This window comes from Scyliorhinus canicula, chromosome 4 (assembly GCF_902713615.1).
Source record: "Scyliorhinus canicula chromosome 4, sScyCan1.1, whole genome shotgun sequence".
Classification (NCBI taxonomy): domain Eukaryota; kingdom Metazoa; phylum Chordata; class Chondrichthyes; order Carcharhiniformes; family Scyliorhinidae; genus Scyliorhinus; species Scyliorhinus canicula.
In genome coordinates, this window is record NC_052149.1 from 20,294,030 (window position 1) to 20,319,208 (window position 25,179).

A 25,179-nucleotide genomic window follows, 5' to 3' on the forward strand; every position below is an offset into this window, starting at 1 on the left:
GTCAATAAGTGTGAAGTCGTGCATTTTGGTAGGAGTAACAATAGAACGGATTATTACTTAAATGGTAAAAAGCTGCAGCATGCTGCTATGCAGAGGGACCTGGGTGTACTTGTGCATGAGTCACAGAAGGTTGGTCTGCAGGTGCAACAAGTAATTAGGAAGGCAAATAGAATTTTGTCCTTCGTTGCGAAGGGGATTGAGTTTAAAAGTAGAGAGGTAATGTTGCAGTTGTACAAGGTGCTGGTGAGGCCACACCTGGAGTACTGTGTGCAGTTTTGGTCTCCACACTTGAGAAAGGATGTGCTAGCACTAGAGGGGGTGCAGAGGAGGTTCACTAAACTGATTCCGGAGTTGAGGGGGTTATCGTATGAGGAGAGGCTGAGTAGATTGGGATTATATTCACTGGAATTCAGAAGGTTGAGGGGGATCTAATAGAAACATATAAAATTTTGAAGGGAATGGATAAGATAGAAGTAGAAAGGATGTTTCCACTGGTAGGTGGAATTAGGACAAGAGGGCATAGCCTCAAGATTAGGGGGAGCAGATTTAGGACTGAATCAAGGAGGAACTTCTTCACTCAGAGGGTGGTTAAAGTATGGAATTCCCTACCGAAAGGAGTAGTAGACGCTACTTCATTGAATATATTTAAAGATAGGGTAGATGTTTTTTTGAAAAATAAAGGAATTACGGGATATGGCGAGAATGCGGGTAAGTGGTTCTGAGACCACGAAAAGATCAGCCATGATCTTATAGAATGGCGGAGCAGGCTCGAAGGGCCGGACGGTCCACTTCTGCTCCTAGTTCTTATGAGTCTCATCCAGTTCAAGAGTGTGTGAGGAGTGGAGTGCTTATCTGCAGCTGCGAATTGTCAGGCTATCGAGTGCCATTCCCGACCCCAGGGAATCACATGCCAGTGGGTGTTGGAATTGCACTCGTTCCATGTGATGCAAATCTGGCTATTTGAATGTCCTGAATGGCTCCGGCAGTCACACCTCATTGGGGCCGTGGAATACCGCCATTCTATCCCGGCGTCAGCACTTAGTCTCTCAAACTGTGAATCCCACCTGTAGTAATCCACGGGAGGCAGGAGTTCCGTCACCACACCAATATTTATTTACAATAACGATATTACAGGAGCAGCTCCAAACAGTGCTGCTAGCAGTCCAGTCAACTTAAGACTGGCTCACAAAGCCTACACAGGTGCTTATATGGGCCCCATCAATGAGCTATCATTGAGGGAGCTCATACTCCAATTGGCCAACCAATAAAGCTAATTGGAGTTCATTACACCGCCCAAAATTATTTAAACTAATACATGCATTTGTGTACTGATGATAAATAGCAGAGTTTCAAAGCCTAAATGAGGAGTTAGTTAATTAGCATGGATGTTATCCACTCAATAGTTATTGTCATTTTGTAAGGAGCTTTTATTAAAATAATACACATTAAAGACCCAGTTAAGCTTGTTCAGAAATGCAGTCTGATGGCTTCCATGTTTAATCCTTGATCAGATTGCAAATCTAAGTTGCAAGCCACACTGAAATTGACATCAAATTTGTAAGTTAGTTTTACTTGTATATGTCATCAATCTCCATTTAAATAATTTACTTTTCCCTTCTGTTACGTTCCATTACATGTCTCAGACAGTGAATTGTTGACTTGCTTTAAGATTTTGTCAAATACGTGCTCTTCTCTTTATTTTGAAAAATGTTTTTATTGCAGTTTTTCATTTTATACACCATACAGTAGACAAGGATATGAATGTACTTCAGGTACAATATACAAGACATTTCCATTGGTATTGACCCACCCTTCCCACCCCCGCCTTTTTTTATTGCTTTAAGATATATTCTTTGGTCTCGTACTGTACAGTTGGTAATTGTCATCTATTTGCCAAGATGCGGTTCCTTCCCCCCCCACCTTATTGATTGGCCACACTCCCCCCCCCCCCCCCCCCCCAATCCTGTTTTTCGTGTTTCTTTGGGGGTTCTCTTCTTTGCAGCCTTGCTCTAGGCCCCCTAATATCCATTTCAGCCATTCTTCAGCCTCAACCTCCTCGCTCTCTGGCCTTGCCCCCTCCCCTCACTGTCCGGTCCCTGCAGTCTTGTTGGTTCACATGTGCTGCTCCCCCCCACACTCTATTGGCTGTTGATTTTGAATAGGTCCTGAAACAAATTGGAGAATGGCCCCCACGCTTTGTGGAAGCCCTCCTCTGACTCTATAGAGAATTTTATCTCCAGGTGGAGAAATTCCAACAGGTCTGCAGCTGTGGGTGCTGCTGATCACCAGCCAAGCAGGATTCTTGGACTGGCAAATGGGAAGTAAAGGCAAAGGCGTCGGCCCCTTACCCCATGAATAATGCTGCCTGGTCCGAGACTCCAAAGGCTGCCACTCTCGGGCACAGCTCCACCCTCACTGCTATAACCTTGGACATTTTCTTGAAGCAAGCTGTCTAGAGCCCAACAAGTCTGGGCCATGTCCAGAACATGTGGGTGCAATTGTCCGAGCCGCTCTGGCACCGTTCACATTTATCCTTTACCTCCGGGAAGAACCCACTCATTTGGGTTCTTGTCCGGTGTGCTCTGTGCACCATTTTCAGTTGCATGAGGCTTAACCTTGCGCAGGAAGAGGTGGAGTTGGCCCTGTTCAGTGCTTTGCCCCAGAGTTCCCACCCTATTTCCATCCCGAATTCTTCCTCCCATTTTTCTTGTGTTCGTCCAGTGGGGAAAGTGCCCTTTCTAATAGTCGTCTGTACGGGTCCCTGCAGTTTCCCCCTCCCATGCTACCCATGTCCAGTAGCTTCTCTAGCATTGTGTGTCTTGGGGTCCGAGGGTATGTTGCCGTCTCCTTGAGGAGAAAGTTCTGAACCTGTAGGTATCTGAGTTCACTCCCATTAGGTAGCTCCAGTCTCTCTGTCAGTTCCTCTAAGGTCGCTAGCCTGTCCTCTGTGTAAAAGCCCCTAACCATCAGTATCTCTCTCCCCCCCACCACCATCCTGTCTCCACCTCTTAAAGCTGGTGTCGAGCATGGCTGGTGCAAATGTGTGGTTGCAGCAGATGGGGGTCATGGTGGACATTTTGGTCAAGCCGAAGTGCTGCCTCATCTGGTTCCAGGTTTGTAGGGTGGCTACCACCACTGGGCTTGTTGAGTGTTTTGTTGGCGGGGATGGGAGCACTGCCATGGCGAGGGGCCGGAAGGTCGTCGCTGTACAGGAGCTCGCCTCCATCCTCACCCATTCCATGTCTGGTTCTTTCACCCATCCCCGACAAGCTCTTCTCTTAGGTGGTATTGTAGATAGTCTAGATGAAGCACAGGGGGGAGGTGGGGGCCTCGATGGGTTCCCCGATACGGGGGAACCACCGGTTTGTTCTGGCGAGAATTGATGGCGGGTTCCTGAGTTGGCACAGGGCAGGTGTCAGGAGGCTGGGGGACCTGTTCATAGATGGGAAGTTCGCGAGCCTGGGTGAGCTGGAAGGGAAGTTTGGGCTCCCCCCGGGGAACACCTTTAGGTACATGTAAGTAAGGGCGTTTGTCAGGCGACAGGTGGCGGGGTTCCCTCTGCTGCCGCCGCGTAGGGTTCAGGACAGGGTGCTCTCGGGGGTGTTGGTTGGAGAGGGGAGGATCTCGGAAGCGTACCAGCTGATGCAGGAGGTAGACGAGGCCTCGGTGGAGGAGCTGAAAGGTAAATGGGAGGAGGAGCTGGGTGAGGAGATTGAGGAGGGGACGTGGGCGGATGCCATGGAAAGGGTGAACACCTCCTCTTCATGTGCGAGGCTTAGCCTCACACAGTTTAAGGTGCTGCATAGGGCTCATATGACCGGGTCAAGGATGAGTCGGTTTTTTGGGAGTGAGGACAGGTGTGTTTGGTGCTCTGGGGGCCCAGCAAACCATGTCCATATATTCTGGGCATGCCCAGCGCTGGGGGAGTTTTGGAAGGGTGTAGGAAGGATGGTATCGAGGGTGGTAGGATCCAGGGTCAATCCAGGCTGGGGACTCGCAATATTTGGGGTTGCAGTGGACCCCACCATGTGAGCAATTCTGGGCACCACAACTTAGCAAGGATATTTTAGCCTTGGAGAGTGTGCAACAAAGGTTTACAAAATTGTTACCTGAATTACAGGGGTTGAGTTACGAGGAGCGATTACTCAAATTAGACCAGTTTTCGCTCAAATTTAGACGATTAAGGGATGATCGAAGTATTGAAGATATTAACAGGAAAGGACAGAGTAGATAAAGATAAACTATTTCCACTGATTAGACATTCTAAAGCTCGGGGCATAGTCTAAACATTAGGGAGAGATATTAGGAAGAATGTCTTCACTCAAAGGATGGTAGGGGCTTGGATCTCTCTACCAGAAACAGCAGTTGAAGCCAGATCAGTTGTTAATTTTAAATCTGAGGTAGATAGATTTTTGTTAAGCAGAGATATTAAGGGATATGGGCCAAAGGCAGGTATGTGGAGTAAGGTGACCAATCAGCCATGATCTTATTGAATGGCGGGGCAGGCTCAAGGGGCTTATTGGCGTCCTCCTGTTCCTATGTTCAACCAGTTGGAAAAATAAGATTGCAAAGAGGCTGGGTTGAATCACCTGCCATTCATATTAAATTTCCTCCCACCCTTCGAACATAGTTTCTACAAATCATTACTCTTAAATTACATGGCTGAAGTCAAGAACTTGCCTTTTTGACCTAAACGTATTGTTTCATATTATGCCATAGCATTATACAATGGTACAGTGCAACAATTGTTGAAATAATTTTGTCCACTTTTCTTGCAGTGAATACATTACCCTGACAGCATGCAACTTGGCCATTTTTATAGCAGCATAAGTAGTTAAACTTGCCCCATTGGCAATTATTAGAGGTAGGGTTAAAGAAGGCCATTTGGAGAATAATTCTGAGGTACAAAGTGGATACAATAATATACAGTGAGCAATAAGCTTATTGTGCATCATCTGTTAATTTTAGAGGAAACTTGCCCAATTTGTTTCCATGACTTTTTAAGATATGTGATGAAATCTTTCATTTTCTTAGTGGCTCCCATCAAGGCCTTATGTAATCAGCGACATGAAGACTGGAAAGAAAAGTTTGGACCTATTGGACTGAACTGCAAAGAGCTCACTGGCGACACAGAGATGGATGACTATTTTGAGATTCAAGATGCCCATATTATCATAACTACTCCCGTAGGTGTCTGCTTTGAACAAATTGTACTAAACATTATAAAATGTAAACATGGTATGTATGCTAAAGGAGAAGTGCATCGGAACCAGCAACTGTTGTGAGAAAGTTTATTTTAGTGGAATGTTAAAATGCTATTTTATTTCTCAGCATTCATTACTGTGAACTAAAGAAAGAACTGGCATTTATGTAATGCATATTAAAGGACATCTTAAAGCACTTTTGAAATGGTAACAAAATTGGACAATATCTGATAATCCCTATTACAGTTTTCACATTAAGAGGATTCTAGCCTGTATTTTGAAACATGACTATAGCATTTCTAATGAGAATAACACTGTTCACAGCAAATAACACTTGGGAGAATCACAAGAATGGGCCATTACCAAATCCTGGAAATTTACAGCATAGAAAGAAGTTGCTCAGCCCATTGGCCTCTGCTGGCTCTCTAGGATCCATTCACCAGGGGTGGGATTCGCTGGCAGCGGGATTCCCCGGTACCGCCGGCAGCACATCCCTGCCCACGATTTCTCGGCCGCATGAAGGCTTCACTGTTAATTCCCATTGACAGCGACAGGAGCAGAGAATCTCGCCACCAGCGAACGGCACACCATCTCCCGCTGCTGAGAAACATGCGGCTGGGAGGCCGGAGAATCCAGCCCAGGTCTTCCTCTTTTTAAAAATAGTTTTGATATTTATTTATTTATCTTTTGGGCGTCCATTATAGACTATTTACTTCCACCATGGTTTCTGGTAGGACATTCCATCCTCTAACAACTGAAGCAAAACAAATCTTAATTTCCTTTTTTTGGTAATCTTAAATTTAGTTGCTGACTGTAGATAGTTTTTTCCAGATTGCTTTTCATAATTTGAAACCTCTCTCAGGTCTCCTCTTAACGTTCTTTTGTCTTGTCTCCATATCAACAAACCCTATCTTCTCTGGCAGCATCATAGTGATTTCCTTCTGTATGCACCCCATGCCCTTGGCATCTTTTGTAAATAAAGAAACCCAAAACTGGAGACATTGGACAGGATTCGGCAGCACGGTAGCATGGTGGTTAGCATAAATGCTTCACAGCACCAGGGTCCCAGGTTCGGTTCCCGGCTGGGTCACTGTCTGTGCGGAGTCTGCACGTCCTTCCCGTGTGTGCGTGGGTTTCCTCCGGGTGCTCCGGTTTCCTCCCACAGTCCAAAGATGTGTGGGATAGGTGGATTGGCCATGCTAAATTGCCCGTAGTGTCCTAAAAAGTAAGGTTAAGAGGGGTTGTTGGGTTACGGGTATAGGGTGGATACGTGGGTTTGAGTAGGGTGATCATTGCTCGGCACAACATCGAGGGCCGAAGGGCCTGTTCTGTGCTGTACTGTTCTATGTTCTATGATTCTCCAGTTTTATCTGTGGTGGGACTGTTGCAGGAATGGAAAATTTGGCGTTCCAGCCAAACCTCCTTTCACTTTCAGCGGCACCGGAAAATCCCAGCTGCAATCAAGGACTGAGGATTTCAGCCACTATTTTAGCCAGGGGCTAAGCAATGATTTGTATAGACTTAGCATTACCTTTTGCTTTTGTACTGTGCGCAATTATTTGTAAAACCTGGCAACCCACATGTTTTTTCTTTGCAAATTTATCAATTTTTAAATATTTGTATTTCTGGAGAACCAAGCCCAGATTACTTATATAAATATATATATTGAGCAGAACAATGATCCCAATAGTGGTTCCTGGTGAATAACAATGTTTACACCACCACCTAGTTTAAAAAATGTCCATTGACCACATTCTCTGTTTGGTGTCCCTCAATCAAATGCCTATCCATTTTGCCACATTCCCTTTAATATTGTAAGCTTTAATTTTATCAACAAGTTTCCTGAATAGACATCTTTTGAAACACCTTTGAAATATCCCAAGCTTTCCATAATGAATAACGTTTGTCATTTATCAAAGAACTCTCTTAAATTTGTCAGATCTAACTTGCTGAGTGTTCATGATTAACCTGTGTTGGGTGAGTAGCAAATTTACTTCACATGGTATGTAGAAGCATACCCAATACCCATGTTAGATTAGTTATGTGCTTTATCCCATTCATACTTTTCAAACAGAAATATTATATTGACAGCTCTCCCGTAGTCTGGCACAACTCCAAGAATATTTGAAAGATTGTGGTCAGAATTTCTGCTATTTGCTTGCTGACCTCCCACAGCAATCTATGCCATTAAGGCTGATTGACTGCGATTGGTTTTTGGCATCAGTATTGCATAAACCCCTGCCTTTGCTTGGAACAAAATAGCATAATGAAACACCTGTAAACAAATGTTTGTAAATTGAACTAAATTAGAAGTCTCATGTTTCTTAATGCAATTTATACAACTGTCAATGTTTATACAGTATTTATATCTCATAGTTGTAAAATATATTTTGTTGTGGAATGGAGTAATGGGAAAATAAAATATTGTGTGGAAGCATGGCCCCTTTAAGGGGGCAAACTTTACTGACCACATGACCATCTCGGGGCCATTTGCGCGGGGCCCTGGGAGCAGGTCCCTTGGCTGTGTGGACCAGGGAGCTGGAGAGTAAAGACCTGTTACCTAACTGCCTTTGCCTTTCATCAATAAATCCCTTTGTTTATTACTGGAAGCCTCCAGTGTATGTCTCAAGCCACCAAACTGTGGATGCTGGAAATCTGAAATCAAAACAGAAAGTGTCAGGTCTGGCAGCATCTGTGGAAAGAGGAACAAGAGTTCATGGCCAGGGTTTTCCGACCTCGGAATCTTCTGGTCCCACCGATGTCAATGGACTTTTGGCTTGCTCGCCGCATCTGTCACGGGGAAACCTATTGCGGTGGGGCTGGAAAATCCCAATGGATGTTTCAGGTCAATAATCTTTTGTCAGAAACTGTTTGAACCCAATTGACAAAATTAAATGTACTCCAAGAAGTTTATAACTTTTCCGATCAGAAGTTATAACAGTGTACTTAATGGAAGTGTGTTTAGTTCTTTGTACTCACATTCTAAAAATTTCTTTCGAAGGAAAAGTGGGATACCATGACCAGAAAATGGAGAGATAATTCATTAGTGCAGCTTGTAAGGCTTTTCCTTATCGATGAGGTAAGGGTCCATATCTTGCCTAGAAGATTTTAGTTTTTTTAAGTCAGTGGATTGTGACAGTATAGTTTGCTGTTTATTGAGTGGATTAGCAATGTTTTAACTTCTATGGAATTGTACACACTCAGAATGCAAAGATGTTTTAAAAAATGCATGTTATTTAATTCCCATTGGACTTTTAGTACTTTTGTTTTACATTTTGAAATGACAAATACCTGTTATTCTAGGTACATGTTGTGAAAGATGAATGTCGGGGTGCAACCCTTGAAGTTGTAGTAAGCAGAATGAAAACTGTTCAGTTAGCTGTTTCACGTGTGTCGAAGCAAACTGATGATAAAATGTTGAGATTTGTGGCAGTTTCTGCAACCATTCCTAATGTTAAGGATGTAAGTCTATTCATATCATACCAGATAAAATTAATGTGCCAGAAATAAATAAGTACTACTTTGCATGTTGACCATAAACACTTTACTACATTTTGTGCATCTTTTGTTCTACTTCCTAAGATTGCAGAATGGTTATCAGATGGGAAAGGACCAGGAATTTCCATGAAGATAGACGAAAGTTATCGACCAGTAAAGCTCCGCAAAGTTGTTCTTGGATTTCCTTGCTCCAATACGCAAACCGAATTCAAGTTTGACTTATCTCTAAATTATCGAACGGCTAGTGTTATACAGACATACTCTGAGCAGAAACCTACTCTGGTGGTATTTATTATTTTAATTCTGATTCATTTCTTAGTTCCTTTACCAATAATTAGCAACGTGTTATTAAAAGTTAAAAATTACCTTTTAGTTTTGTGCTACAAGGAAAGGTGTGCAACAGGCTGCATCCATACTTGCAAAAGATGCCAAATTTGTCATGACCATGGAACATAAGCAAAGGTAATATTTTTCTCTTGAGTCATATTGAAATATGGACTTGAAGTTTGGTCCAGTGAACTTACAAATTATTGAGCTTGAAAGAAATCTCAAATTACTGTATTTTGATGTGATAAAATAGTAAATACATACAAAGATAGGCAAAGTTTGCATGAAGTCTCTCATAATAATTCTAGATTGTCTTTTGGGACTAGTTTTACTTAACACCAAAATGTTAGCTATGGAAAAGAAACTGTCATCATAAAAACTTGAGGAAAAAAATACTTTTTGTCTCGCTGAACTGTTTATGCATCTCATTTTGACTGAGTGGTAAGATAGATAAAATATATATGCTGAGTGATTTGTTAAACAACTTTTTTGCTTTTTAGGATTTATTTTATAGAATTAAGTTTTTAAAAATGTAATGAAATGAAGAAGATCTTGCATAAATTCTCAAAGTTAAAGCCACTATGGGTCTTAACTCCTGCAAAAGATAATGCAATGCTACATCTTCTTTCTTAAATACTGTAGACTAATATGACTAATGTGTCTTTTATTTGCATCATAACTTACGGAATTGAAGATTTAATAATCCTGAATTTAAAAAAAGACCTTTTTCCTTGGTTGAAACATAATTTTCTGAATTTATTCATACGTCTAACTCTTTTAAATCAATAGATTGCAAAAATATACAAACTCAGTAAAGGATACAAAGCTTAGAGGTAAGATGTTTATATTTTGAATGGTTGAATAGAAGAAATGTATGTATTTAATATTAAGTGAAATTTATACATTAATTTTAATAGATCTCTTAATATATGGAGTTGGTTATCATCATGCTGGTATGGATCTGTCCGATAGGAAAGCTATTGAAGCTGCTTTCACTGCAGGAGATGTACCAGTACTTTGTAAGTCATATTTTTGTTTAAACTGATTTCATATGGTTTATTGTGAGTAATTTCTTGGTTTCAGATTCGCGAAACATTCAAGGAAGTAATCCTTTTTTTTTTGAAGTTTTTTATTTAACACAAATTTGTAACAGTTACAGAGAGAAAAATGGCCCCGTGCAAAGAGCCTTAACATAATGAAAACGAACAGCGGGAAAGAATAAACATGTTAATAAGTGTTGAAGCCAAAGATCCTTCCATAAGGCACTTTCCCTGCCAGCTCTGTTTGCCCATGACACACGTGTTCAACTAAACTAACGTGGCCCTAACCCTCTTCCACCTCCCCGCCCCCCTCCGCCTGGTCTCCCCTGCTCCCCAAGGCCTGACCTGCCAGGTCAGCCCTGCGCTTGGCCCTAGCCCGCCCCGCCCCACCTCCGATCTCCCTGGTGCCCCCTGACCTACGCTAGCCACCCTGACCCCTGCCCTTGGCGCCTACCTGTCTCCCATCCCAGCGCTCAGGCCCTCCCCCCACACGCCAGGGACCCATTAGCCTAATTGTATCCCACCGTGCCCTTTCAAGTCCCGTGACTAGCCCCTAGCCCATCCCCCTATCAGAGGCCCCGATCTCGCGCCAAAAGGTACCAAGCACAGCACCCCCCCCCCCCCCCCCCCATTGCAATCCCCCCAAAAGACCCTAAACAGTGCGCCCTCCAGCCCCCACTCTCTGTCCAGGCTGAAAACAATCTTGGATAAAACATTACAGTACAGGATAGTTTAACAAACCGCCGCCACACAAAAGGTCTGAGAGCCCAAAGTCCTTTAGTTCCAGTCCAGCTTCTTCTTTTAGTAAAAGTCCTAATCAGAGCAATTTTGAGTTAACAGGCCGCCGCCACTGTACAGCACTGAAAGAACTAAGTGCCCATGAATTCAAGTCCAGCTTCTTGTCTTTAATAAAGGTCCAAACCTGTTCTGGTGTCTCAAAATAGTAGTGGAGTTCCTCAAACGTAACCCAAAGCTTTGCAGGATATAGCATTCCAAACCTCACCTCCTTTTTGTAGAGGGCTGCCTTTACCTTGATGAATCCTGCACGCCTCTTGGCCAGCTCCGTTCCCAAGTCCTGGTAAATGCGCACCTCGCAGTTCTCCCATCTGCTGCTCCTCTCCGCCTTGGCCCATCGCAGCACACGTTCCCTGTCAGCAAGCCGGTGAAAGCGGACCACCAAGGCCCTCGGTCGGTCGCCCGTCCTGGGCTTCCTTGCGGGGGCTCTATGTGCCCCATCCAACTCCAGGGGTTGAGGGAAGGCCTCCGGTCCCATCAGCGCCTCAAGCATACCCGTCACGTATGCGCCCACATCTGACCCCTCGCAGCCCTCGGGGAGGCCAACGATTTGTAAATTCTGCCTCCTGGCTCTGTTCCCCAGCTCTTCAAGCTGCTCCTGCATCCTCCTCTGACGGGCGTTCAGCTCCTCCACCTCGTGCTCCAGCTCCGTTACCGTGCCCGCCTGACTGGAGAGCTTCGCCTCGACCTCCCTGAGCGCCTTCCCTTGGGCCGCCTGTGAATCTCGACCATTCGGTCCATCACCGCTCTCATCGGGTCCAGCGTGTCCCTCCTCAGCTCGGCGAAGCAGTTCTTGAAGAACTTCATCTGCTCCTCCCTTGGCCAGTGAGCCTCCGCTCCCCGGTCCCCGCCGTCCGCCATGCTTGGCCGCCCGGCCTGGGGTCCCCGCTGCTCCCGCTTCGATCCTTGCCGCTCCACTCGACCACTTCTGGTCCAGCTGCCCATACCCCGGAAAGGAAGCCTCTTCCCTATCGTCTCCTCCACCGATTCAGGCTGCCAGGTCCCAAAAAAGTCCGTTAACAAAGGTCCATTTGCCCATCTCGGGCGGGAGCGATCCGACCTGCGACCTGCCTCCTCGAGGGCGCCACCGGAAGTCCTCTCAAGGAAGTAATCCTAATGTTCCCCATGATCTGGATGTTTTCCTGCCCAATATCTTGGAGAGTGATAGCAAGACCCAGAGATTGCAACAAAGATCCTTACTCTGTGTACCACCTACCAGAATGTATTATCCACTGCCATGTGACTTTCCTCTATTCAAACGCTGAATTGAATATCAACTATCCGACCAATGCTCAGGCTCTAAACCAGTAAATTGTTTATATTCATAGATGAGATAAATAAGCACTATGCAATGAGGCCCAATTACAGAGACCAATGTCCTGAAGTCCAAGGACACCTGAAATATGTCCAGCTCTAACTTGTGTTGGACCATTTTTAAGGTATCTGGTTAGCTGCTCAAAAGAGGCATTAGTTTCTTGCAAATGCTAATGAGAAATCGGACAACTTTGGGCTTTACGGAACAATTGGATTCCCCAAATCAATACAGGTATTGGCCTGCACCATTCAGGTGATGTGGCCATTGATAGGTAAGTTTATTTTAAATTGGAACTAAACGAAGCAAGAGTAGGCTATCCAAATTTGCAGCACAATTGACAGTTGCAGACACTACCCCTCCCAGTCCCCCTGTACCTGGGAACCAACCTGAGGGCTGCTGACTTTGATTCAGGCAGCTTGAAATTCAATTCTGCAGTCGGGTAAGCCACCTGTGGAAGTGAGAGATACTGGTGCAACATATACTGGCAGGCCACCATAATTATTTAGGTGAGATCCAAGGACCATCTAACTCCTTTTAATTTTGATGGTTTTGGTTGAATATTAGACAGGATATTCAAGCCTGTGACTATATTCCATTTTCATAGAATCCCTACAATGCAGAAGGAGGCCATTCGACCCATCAAGTCTGCACCAACCCTCTGAAAGAACACTCTACCCAGGCCCACTCCCCCGTAAACCGGTAATCCCACCTAATGTTTGAACACTAAGGGGCAATTTCGCATGACCAATCCACTTAACCTGCACATCTTTGGATTATAGGAGGAAACCGGAGCACCCAGAGGAAACCCACGCAGACACTGGGAGAATGTGCAAACTCCACACATACAGTCACCCAAGTCCAGAACTGAACCTGGGTCCCTGCTGCTGTGAGGCAATAGTACTAGCCACTGTACCCCCATTTTTGCTCCCCTGTATTCCAGTGCTAGCCCCTGTCAGGGATAGTTTGTGCCAAAAATAGCTGCAGCTGGGCCTATCCCGTTTGAGGCTGTTCGGAAAATCAGACCTGCTAACTCCACTGAAACCAAAGAGAAAATGCTGGAAAATCTCATTAGGTCTGGCAGCATCTGTAGGGAGAGAAAGGAGCTAACATTTCGAGAACATTCGCTCTTTTCTCTCCCTACAGATGCTGCCAGACGTGCTGAGATTTTCCAGCATTTTCTTTTTGGTTTCAGATTCCAGCATCAGCAGTAATTTGTTCTTAACTCCACTGAGTAGTTTATTCAGTTATACCTTTAGTGCTACCATTTAGGCAAGAAAACTAAAGGTGTATTGATTTGTTTTTATATTTCAACTAGTTCTGAGGCAATGACTAACACTTTTGTCGGTATCATTTTTTTACAGTTACTACTAGCACTTTAGCTATGGGAGTAAACCTGCCAGCCCACTTAGTGGTAATTAAATCCACAGTGCATTATGCAGGAGGAGTATTTCAAGAATACTGTGAAACTGATATACTTCAAATGATGGGCCGAGCTGGTCGACCTCAGGTAGATTATACAAATTAATGGGATTCATGTGAAAATGGTTTGCCACTGAGGTCTCAGCTTTTCACCATAGATCTGAATGAACTGGATGAGAGGGTAGACAGTTGTTTATCCAAATTTGAGGATGACACTGTTAGTTGAATTGATGGGAAAAGGTTCTTACAAAGTGACATAGGCAGAGTAAGGCACATGGAGGTCAATGTAAGGAGTTATCTACTTTGTACCTGGGATATAAAATGTGTAATATATTCTTAATGGGAAAGACGAGAAGCTGTGGTGGGGCAAAGGGATTTGGAGTCCTTGTACACAAACCACTAAAAGCTAATACGCATGTACAAAATGCAATCAAAAAGGCTAATTTTGGTCTTTTGCTGAAGGAGATTTTAGAGTTCAAAATTGAGGAATTAATAATGCAGTTACGCAGAACCTTAGTCATACTCCACCTGAAGTATTATGTTTAGTTTTGGGCACTACATCTGAGGAAGGGAGTATTGTTTTGGAGGTGGTAAAATGCAGATGTACCAGAATAATACTGGAGTATAACGTCTTAAATTATGAGGACAGATTGCATTAACCTGGGGTGTGATTTTCCGGTCCTGACTGCCGGGGAAACTGTCGCAAGTGGGATGAAAATTGACAGACCAGCAAAAGATCCATTCGCTTTCGGGGAGATTGGAAAATCCCAACCTTTGTTTACATTCCCTTGAGTTTTGAAGATTGACCTAATCACGGTGTTTAAAATGATAAAGCATTTGATATTTGAATTGGGCAGATCCTCTAGTGGGGGAATTCAAGAACAAGGGAGCATAATCTTAAAATTAGAGCTACACCAGGTAGAAATTGCATACAAAGCATTTTTCAAACAGTGCAATTAGAATCTGGAACACTCCACTGCAAAAGGCTGTGGATTTTGTGGAGTTAAAAATTTCAAACCTGCAAGCAATATATTTATGGAAACAGAAAATGCTAAATAAACTCAGCAGGTCTGGCAACATCTGTGAAGAGAAAAATAATTTTTCACAGTAGGGGCTTTTCACTGTAACTTCATTTGAAGCCTACTTGTGGCAATAAGCGATTTTCATTTCATTTCATAGTTGACATTTTGAGTCCATATGACTATCTTACAGAACTGGGCAATATATCTTATTAGTTATGGGTATCAAAGGATATGGAACTAAAGCAGGTTTTTTCTCTTTATTCCTTCCATGGGATATGGGTGTCACTGACAAGGAAGCATTTGTTAACCATCTCTGATTGCCCTTGAACTGAGGGCAGTGAAGAGTCAACCAAATTGCTGTGGGTTTGGAATCACAGACTTGATAAGGCGAGCAGATTTCTTTCCCAAAAGGACATCAGTGAATCACATGGGTTTTTACAACAATCGATGGTAGTTGTTACCAAGACTAGCTTTACGCTGTAGATTTAATAAAATGTTTATTAAATTAATTTAACTTCCACCAGCTGCCATGGTGGGATTTGAACGCATGTCCCCAGAGCATTAGCCTGAGCCACTGGATTATGAGTCCAATGACATTATCACTACACCCCCAACACCTCAGATAAATGATATTATGGTACAGAGCAGCCATAATCTAATGCAAAGATTCCCAAGTGTCTTTTTCCTGAGACATCGTTTTGAGCTGCGTGCCATATTCACATCCCCTCTTTTTGTTCATCTCCTCACATCTGCCCCAACCCTTTAACAAAAAAAAGCTGATCTAAAAACAGCAGAAAAAATTGTTTGGCTAAGAATTCTTGGGGCCTTTGTCTCCAAACAAATTGTGAGTTCTTTTGCACCTTGTGCATAATCTTCCTATCCAATAAAATGCAAATAACAAGTAAAATGCAAGGTAAAATAGACCAGCACAGTATTTTCACGCTGCATGATCAAGGTTTTATGGAGCTCTGAGTCCTTTTATATTTAAAATGGCTACCTGCAAAGGACCATGGAAATTGTGGTCAACTTGGACACAGACAAGTACACAGCCTCTGTGATTGGGCAAAGAAGCCAGACCTCACCAAAACGTGCAACCATTAAAAGTCAATCACCATTTCCCCCGGGAGAATAGAGTTTGAATCAAGGAGCTACAACAGTAGCAGACTAACCGGTGCCACTTCCACTTATGTGGAAAGGCCTACGTGCCTAGGACAATGATAGCTGGGAACCGCCCAGCCACCGAGGCATCTGCCCCCTAATTAGCCAGGATCAATGAGCGTGATCGAAACCCTATCGATCCATTGGAGCTAGAGATAGGACCGTCCATAAGGGCGCGAAAGAGAAGAAGGATAAGAAGCCCTGCGCACTAGGAATCGGCCTCTTTTGGACCGGCCTGTGTGCGACCAATTGCAGCATTTCAACTAGCCAAGTTCAAGGACCCGCGATCGCTACCTGAAGGACGAGCCCAGCCGAGACGAACCTGAAGACTTCCAACATGGACACAGATAAAGCCCTTATCTCCCGCACACAGCCGGTCACCCCGAAGTTAAGTAAAGGCCATCTTAGATATTAAGTCTAGTTTAGTGCGTAGTCGCGTGTATCATTGCATATAGAAACAAGTCTTGTGTTATTAATAAACTGAATTTGAACTATTACACTAGTCGTGTGGTCATTCGGTCAATATAAGAAACAGCTTATGGTTCACATAGAAATAAAAAGTCAACAATGCTGATGATCTCTTGTTATATATTGCGAACCCGGTTGAAAGTTTCAGCAGGATTATGGCGATCTTGGGGGAGTTCAGTCTTTTTTTGGGGTATAAGCTTAGTATGAGGACAATTGAGGTATTCCCAATCAATGCCCAGTGATGATGGAGGGGGGCAGAGTTTAAGGAGGTTGCCTTTTCGGTTGTCAAGGGCAAGCTTTTGTTATCTTGGGATACATGTGGCACAGAGCTGGGCCCAGATGCACAAGTTGAATCTGGCAAAGCTGGTGAAGGAAATGAAGGGGGACCTTAGGAGGTGAAATGTGTTGCCTTTGTCATTGGCTGGAAGGGCCCAGACTGTAAAGATGACTGTGCTGCCGAAGTTTTTGTTCTTGTTTCAGAATTTCCCGATTTTCGTGCCCAAGTTTTTTTTTAATAGGGTGAATAAGATGATACTGGGGTACGTGTAGGTAGGTAAGGTTCCCCGGACCAGGCTGGAAAGGGATAGGCGGGGAAGGGTGGTTGCTGGCGCTGCCGATTCTGCAGAATTATTATTGAGCAGCCTCTTCCGTTCTCGCCAGTCAGGCACTCCACAAGCCCGGTGGTGGTACCAGTGTTGAGAGTGTCAATGTCGGCAACACTATAGGATGGAAGGCATGTCCCTGTGGACGCTGATTTGTGGCAACCACAGGTTTGTTCCAGCACAGCTGGATGCAAGATTTTGGGGACGGGGAGGTTGGAGACAGAGGATTTTTGAGACTTTTTGTGGGGGTAGGTTTGGAGCTTGAGGAGGTGTATTTGCTGCCAAAGATATCTGCAGGTGAGGGACTTCTTGAAGAAGAAGCTGAGTTCGTTCCCACAGCTGCCACCTCCAAGCTGCCGTCCGAGGATGAGATTGGCGAAGGCAAGGTGCCACATATATATATGAGGGGCTGATGAAGAGGGAGGGTGCCTTAGTGGAGGAGGTCCGGCGCAAGTGGAAAGAAGAGTTGAGAGAGTTGATGCAAGCTGTGGTTTGGAGTGAGGCCCTGCGGAGGAAAAACTCGTCCTGGTCGTGTGCAAAACTGAGTCTCGTACATATAAAGGTGGTGCATAGGGCTCATATGACTACGTCGAGGATGCGCTGCTTTTTGTCCGGGGTGGAAAATAAGTGTGGGCAGCGTACAAGGCGTCCAGCGAACCATGGCCAGACGTTTAATAATAATCTTTATTATTACAAGTAGGCTTACATTAACACTGCAATGAAGATACTGTAAAAATCCCCTCGTCACCACACTACGGTGCCTGTTCGGGTACACTGAGGGGGAATTCAGAATGTCCAATTCACCTAACAAGCATGTCTTTCGAAACTTGTGGGCAGAAACCGGAGCACCTGGAAGAATCCCACGCAGACACGGGGAGAACGTGCAGACTCTGCACAGACAGTGACCCAAGCCGAGAATCGAACCCGGGTCCTTGGTGCTGTGAAGCAACAGTGCTAACCACTGTGCTAGGAATATTGGAGTGGTTCTGGAAAGAGTTAGCGAACGTAATGTCAAAGATTTTGGGAGTGAATGTGCAGACGAGCCTGTGGGTGGTGATGTTTGGGATGCCGGAGGATCCGGGAGTGCAGGTGGGGATCTCGTTGATCTGGTAGCTTTGTGCCCCCCTGTTAGCCCGGTGGAAGATCTTGCTGTGCTGGCTCGGAGCTGCCAAAAGTTGGGGCATGGGTGGCCAATGTAGCAGAGTTTCTCCACCTAGGAAAAAAAATCAAGTTCGCCACAAGAGGGGCGGAGGAGGGGTTCTCTACAAGCTGGAGACTGTTCATTGACTTCTTTAATGGACATTACCACGTCGGGGGAGGGGGGTCGTTCTGTTCTGTTTTGTTTGGATTTTGGGGGAGGGCTGGGTGCAACTAACCTCCTATTGACGAACAAAAAGGCCACCTGACTCTGAAATGGGCTAATAGCTGGTCAGACAGGAGTGTCCCAAAGAACAATGGATCTGGGGCATCCTGTGTATTCCCACTAACGAGTTTAAGTCTGACTAGGACAATGTAACTCGGCCAGGTGTGGGTGCAACCTTTTGACTCCATGCTAGCAGTATTTTCCCTCAGTCGGTTTAACCCCTAACTTGCCTGCTACGTCTTCTGATATCATTTCTGGACCTAAATTTCCTAATATCTCCTTGCGTAAAACTCGTGACTCATGGTTGCTAAATTCCAGAGCTACATTCTGTTCTTCTATTGATAGATAAAAATTAAATCTCCAAAACAACCCCAAAACCTACTTCAAAGATCTGAAGTCCATGCAGTAAGAATAAACAGCTAGCATTATGGGACAATATCTTACAGCTATCAGAAGAAGAGATGTTCCAAGTCTTTATTTTCCATTCCTCACCTTCTGTAGCCTCGAGTCTTATTCTTATCTGATCTGCTGAAGGACTGTACTGATTTAATTTTGTAAAATAAAATTACTGTTGTACCAGTCTGATGCAAGAGGTTCTTGCTCGACCTGTTGTACATTGCTGTTAGCTTGTATTAAGGAGTTAATTATACTTCTTGGAGCAGTTCAGTTAATGCTTGTAAGTGATTAAATGGTATTCTTCAGTTTATAATCAGCACTGTGGTAACATAGCTTGAATTAATGTGATGATCCTTCAATTGCAACATATTGATTCTTCCCGAGGGTTTTAAGAAGTGTTTATGTTTTCAGTACAGGGTTAATTATTTACAAAAGGAATCTTCAAGGAAAACATTTCTGTCGTGTTTTTTTGTCGTAAAATGTTAAACAGGTTTACAAAAACTTCTGCTATTTCTAGCAAAATTTCAGGAAAACTATGGTAGAACAACAGTGCAAACAGCTTTGACAGGAAAGAGTGACCAGAATTTAAATATGTGTCGTAAGTAGGGTTGTCAACCCTCCTGGAATGGCTGGGAGTCTACTGGAATCCGCATCGATACCTCAGTGGCCAAAGAAAGCAATCTGGGAGATTTTAAAATGACATTTTAAGCGAATCAGTCCTTTAATTCGTCATCCGCAATCAGCCAGATGGGGACAAAACTGCAGCTGCCATTAAGAGGCATTGCCATGCCCTGACGTAACGTTCAGTGCAGCACCCACATTCAAATTCAAACCTTAAACCAAAACAAAAGGCAGGAGGACACCGATTGCCTGGTATTTTAGTGGGATGCAATGAGATTGGTGGGTTTCATTGAGCCCTCGCCGCGAGCAACGAGCATTCGTCCTAGTGCGATGCGTGCGAGTAGGTATTTGGATTTCTTCAGTTCATTAAAAATAGAGATGGGGAAAGCTTTTAATATTCCTGTTTAAAATCATGTCGTCGGATCTTGGGATTGAGCCCTTTAAGAGTGAGCAAAGCCTTTTTTTCCTCTCAACTTTAATCATTATTCACCCTCGCTGTAAATTCATCCAGTCTGCTTAATTAAAATTTGTTTATTTTCCTCTCTTGTGCTGTCAGAACCAGCTAGTTTTCCATGATGTCACATCCGCTGATGTATCCTGGAATATATCCAGCCAGGGTTGGCAACCCCAGTTGTGAATATGTCCAGCCAGTGTTGGCAACTCCAGTAGTAAGTTTTGTGCAGCACACAAGATTTTTAAATAACTTATAGATTCTAAAGAGGATCATCCTGAAAATGGTCATGTAATCAAATGTGCCATCGTCAGATGTTGCATCATCTAGGTCACAGAAGCAAACCTCCAGGAATACATCCAACAAAATTTGGAAACCTTCAGGAATCCTCTTGTGAACTATCCCAGAAAGCATGACTGGGTCAAAACAGTGGGTAGAGGAAATCTACTGTTGTGAGATCAGGAAAATCCAGGCCATCCAGTATACAGCATGCATATGTATAAAAATATGAGAACGTTCTAAATTCCTGAATATTTCTGTAATTTCTTTCAGTTTGACACAACAGCTACAGTTGTCATCATGACAAGAACCCAAACAAAGGACAAGTACACACAGATGTTAGATGGAACACATACCATTGAAAGCAGGTATTTTTGGTACACATGATTGGTTTAAACCACAGACACAAAAAGCATGCAGAAAATTCTTTGCACATAGAAGTAGTTTTAAATAAAATTCAACTCCAGGTTACAATACCATTATCTTTTGTACACACTTTGCTATCATCCATGGCTCTAGGCAGATGAATAATCAAAGATTGTATCTGTAGATTTTGTGTGGTTCAGTTTTTTGGGGGCAAGCCTTGCTAGGAGTTTGGACAAGAAATATATTAAGGATAATAGGGAAAGAAAAGCTGAAAAATTCCTTTGTTGATTTAGAGTCTTCGAGTGCTGTATTTTCAGACTGTCAGATGTAAGTACATTTTGGACAAGATTTCAGTTGGTGGTAATTGTGGTCACTGAACTCTCATGATTTGTTTTCAGCTCTACTGCGTTTTAACTTAGCGTCAACATTAAATTAAGCAAGCCAACCATCAGAAACAAGTAATAATCAGATTTAAGCATCCATGCAACATAACTAACTTTAACTATATGGTCTGCCGTTGACAGAGCTGATAGGAAAACCATTCATTACATCAAAATAAATAAGGAATCCCAGATTAACTGATTAGATAGTAGTCACGGTGGTGGAACAAACGTGGCCTAGAATGCCTCCATTTTTGGCTTCTAACTCATGCTTCAAAAGATTGTTTTATGGTTGTATATAGTCTCTTGAAATAAACAACCTTATTTAATATTATATAAAATATGAAATTGTATCACTGAAGTCATGGGGAGGACAAAGATTGTATACAACCAGCATGCAAAAAGAGCAACATTAGAAGGTGAATCAGAGTAAAAAATGACAAAGCTATTACCTTTAAATAGATGTTGCAGCTTCTGAGCCATAAACCTCCTTCAGGCATACTACCAAAGTTTAATCTGACTCAATCGTCCAATATTTACGCATTCCTGTTTTGAAATTTTAACTGCCCTTACATCTGATCCTCCCCCGCCATCTTGGTTGGGGTGATAATAGCAAGCCCAATAGAATATGGGTGGAATTTTCCCAGAATTTTATAGTGTCAGGACCTGACTGAAAGCCGGCATGTATCACTCCAGACGCACAACAGAGTTTTCAGAACAGATCATCAGCTACTCTGATGGAAAGAAAAATCCGGGGGCATGGTTTACGGTGTCAGTCGCATGGGCAAGACCTGATAGAGCTGGCAAGACCAGCTCCACAGAAATTGGGGAGGCATCTGTAAAGTACATCCCAATCAATTTTCAGTTTTAAAAATTCAATTTTACGGGATGTCGGCGTCACCTGTTGAGGCCAGCATTTATTGCCCATCCCTAGTTGGCCTTCAGAAGGTGGTGGTGCGCTGCCTTCGTGAACCGCTGCAGTTCCCGAGGTGTAGGTGCACCCACAGTACTGTTAAGGAGGAAGTTCCAGGATTTCAACCCAGCGACAGTGAAGGAACGGCGATATATTTCCAAGTCGATGTGGTGAGTGACTTGGAGGGGAACCTCCAGGTGGTGGAGTTCTCAGGTATCTACTGCTCTTGTCCTTCTAGATGGTAGTGGTCATGGGTTTGGAAGGTGTTGCCTCAGGAACCTTGGCAAGTTACTGCAGTGCACCTTGTAGATGGTATACACGGCTGCTACTGTTTATCGGTGGACGGATTGAATGTTTGTTGAAGGGGTAGCAATCAAGCAGACTGCTTTGTCCTGGATGGTATTTAGCTTCTTGAGTGTTGTTGGAGCTGCAGTCGTCCAGGCAAGTGGAGAATACTCTATTACACTTCTGCCTTGTGCTTTGTGGATGGTTGTCAGGTTTTGCTAGGTCATGAGATGAGTTACTTGCTGTAGGATTCAGTATTTTGGCCTACTCTGGTAGCTACAGTATTAACATGGCTAGCGCAGTTCAGTTTCTGATCAATGATAACCCTCAGGCTATTGATTGTGGGTGAATCAGCAATGGTAATGGTGTTGAATGTCAAGGAGCGATGGTTAGATCCTCTCTTGTAGGAGATGGTCATTGCCTGGCATTTGTGTGGCGCGAATGTAACTTACCACTTGTCAGTCCAAGCTTGGATATTGTCCAGTCTTGCTGCATTTGGACATGGACTGCTTCATTATCTAAGGAGTCGTGAATGATGCTGAACATTGTGCAGTCATCTGCTTACCCCCCACCTCTGGTCTTATGATGGAAGGAAGGTCATTGATGAAGCAGCTGAAGGTCTTAGGACACCACCCTGAGGAACCCCTGTAGTGATGTCCTGGAGCTGAAATGATTGACCTCCAACCACCACAACCATCTGAGCATCCGTGATCAGGTTATTGCTGAGTAAGTGCCGCTTGATAGCACTGTTGATGACTCCATCACTTTGCCGATGATGGAGAGTACACTGATAGGGTGGTAATTGGCTGGGTTGGATCTGTCCTGTTTCTTGTGTACAGGAGACACCTGGGCAATTTTCCACATTGCCGGGTAGATGCCAGTGTTGTAGCTGTACTGGAACATCTTGGCTAGGGGTGTGGCAAGTTCTGGAGCACAAATCCTCAGTTCTATTGCTGGAATATTGTCAGGGCCCATAGACTTTGCAGTATCCAGTACCTTCAGTTGTTTCTTGAAATCACATGAAATGAATCGTATTGGCTAAAGACTGGAGAACTGAGTTGAAGAGGAACTATTTCTCATAGAAGGTGATGAATTTGTGGAACTCGTTACCCCATAGTGTGGTGGAGTCTGAATCATTAAATAGTTTCAAGGAGGCGATAGATATATTTTTGATAAAATAAAACAGGTTTAAGGAATATGGGGAACAAGTAGGGAGGGGGATTTGAGACCAGGAAGAGATCAGCCATGATCTGATTGAATGGCGGAGCAGGCTAGATGGGCTGACTTGTCTACTTCTGCCCATATTTCCTGTATTCCTATGATATCTGTGATGCTGGGGACCTCCAGAGAGACCAAGATTGATCATCCACTTGTCACTTCTGTCTGACGATTGGTGCGAATGCTTCAGCCTTGATGTACTCGTCTCCTCATCATTGAGGAGCCTCCTCCTCCAGTGAGTTGTTTAATTGTCCACCACCATTCGCGGCAAATGTGGCAGGACTGCAGAGCTTAGATTGATGCATTGGTTACGGAATGGCGTAACTCTTTACTTGCTGCTTGTGCTGTAGCTTCACCAGGTTGACACCTTATTTTTAGGAATGCCTGGTGTTGCTCCTGGCATGCTCTCCTGCACTCTTCATTGAACCAGGGTTGATTCCCTGGCTTTGTGGTAATGGTAGAATTTGGGATATGTCGGGCCATGAGGTTGCAGATTGTGGTTGAGTACAATTCTGCTGCTGCTGATGGCCCACAGCTTCTCATGGATGCCCAGTCTTGAGTTTCTAGATCTGTTCAAAGTCTATCCCATTTTGCCCGGTGATAGTGTCATACAACACGTGTGAAGACGGGACTTTATCTCCACAAGGATTGTGCAGTGGTCACTTCTACCGATCCTGTTATGGACAGATACATCTGCAGCAGACAGATTGGTGAGGATTAGGTCAAGTATGTTTTTTCTCTCTTGTTGGTTCCCTCACCACCTCCTGCAGTCCCAGCTATGTGCTTTAGGACCCGGCCAGCTTGGTCTGCGGTGGTACTACCGAGCTACTCTTGCTGATGAACATTGAAGACCCCAGCCAGAGTATATTCTGTGCCCTTGCCATCCTCAATGCTTTCTCCAAGTGGTATTGTACATGGAAGAGTATTGATTTATCAGCTGATAGTGGACGGTACATGGTAATCAGCAGGAGGTGTCCTTGCCCTGTTTAACCTGAAGCCATGAGACTTCATGGGGTCCAGAGTCAATGTTGAAGTCAACACAGTATGTCACTGCCGCCACCTCTACTAGGTCAGTCCTGTTGGTGGGACAGGACATACCCAGGGATGGTGATAGTAGTGTCTGGGCCTGCTTGACTAGTCTGTGGGACAGCTCTCCCAACTTTGGCAATAGCCCCCAGATGTTAGGAAGGAGAACTTTGCAGGTCGACAGGGCTGGGTTTGCAGTTGTTGTTTCCAGTGCCTAGGTCAGTTTCATTCCTTTTTTGTATTTTCGTTGCAGTTGAATACAACTGAGTGGCTTGCTCGGCCATTTCAGAAGGCATTTAAGAGTCAACCACATTGCTGTGGGTCTGGAGTCACATGTCGGCCTGACCAGATGAGGACAAAGATTTACTTCTGTAAAGGACATTAGTGAACCAGATGAGATTTCACGACAATGATTTTGTAGTCATCATTAGGATTTTAATTCCAGATATTTTATTGCGTTTAAATTCCACCGTCTGTCGTGGTGGGATTCGTACCCAGGTCCCCAGACCATTACCCTGGTTCTCTGGATTACTCGTCCAGCGACAATACCACTACGCCACCATTACCGCTGTGCCAACTTGTACCAGGGACTGCCCGAGCATGTCCCTCTGCCCTGGGGGCTGTACTTAGCTTGGCACTCCCAGTGGGATCCCCTTGACTGAGTCCCATTTTTACCTGCTGCAAACATTTGAATATTCAGTGAGGGGGTATCATGTGGTGGGGAGGCCCATTAAAATTAAAATCCATTTAAATAAGGCTCTCACCTTTTCTGGCTGAGAACCTTGTTAGGTCATCGGTGATGGACGGGTTGACCCTCGGTCAATTTTGCACTCATGTTGCCATTTATGCTCGTGTGAATGCAGATACAAAATTACCCATGTCATCATTTATCATGAAAGCTATTGGCATATTTTAAAATGCTAAAAATGGATCCAATCCTTTCTTCAATCTGCTTTAAGTATTGCTTTTCATTGTCAACATGGATGAAAGTTCAGTCATACACTCACTGTTCCCTCTAGACTGACTGCACAGC

At 44.1% G+C, this 25,179-nt stretch overlaps 1 protein-coding gene across 5 annotated transcripts in view; it reads left to right on the forward strand.

The window, feature by feature from the left end:
- The window catches only part of hfm1 (helicase for meiosis 1), a 281,213-nt gene that overhangs the window by 78,902 nt on the left and 177,132 nt on the right, over positions 1 to 25,179 (forward strand). For all 5 annotated transcript variants that reach the window (XM_038793806.1, XM_038793808.1, XM_038793809.1 and 2 more), the window contains 9 exons: positions 5,035 to 5,186; positions 8,206 to 8,283; positions 8,508 to 8,666; positions 8,787 to 8,987; positions 9,076 to 9,164; positions 9,819 to 9,862; positions 9,947 to 10,048; positions 13,541 to 13,686; positions 20,232 to 20,326. In XM_038793806.1, the coding sequence (XP_038649734.1) occupies positions 5,035 to 5,186; positions 8,206 to 8,283; positions 8,508 to 8,666; positions 8,787 to 8,987; positions 9,076 to 9,164; positions 9,819 to 9,862; positions 9,947 to 10,048; positions 13,541 to 13,686; positions 20,232 to 20,326 (1,066 nt within the window). The remainder of the gene's footprint in view (positions 1 to 5,034; positions 5,187 to 8,205; positions 8,284 to 8,507; positions 8,667 to 8,786; positions 8,988 to 9,075; positions 9,165 to 9,818; positions 9,863 to 9,946; positions 10,049 to 13,540; positions 13,687 to 20,231; positions 20,327 to 25,179) is intronic.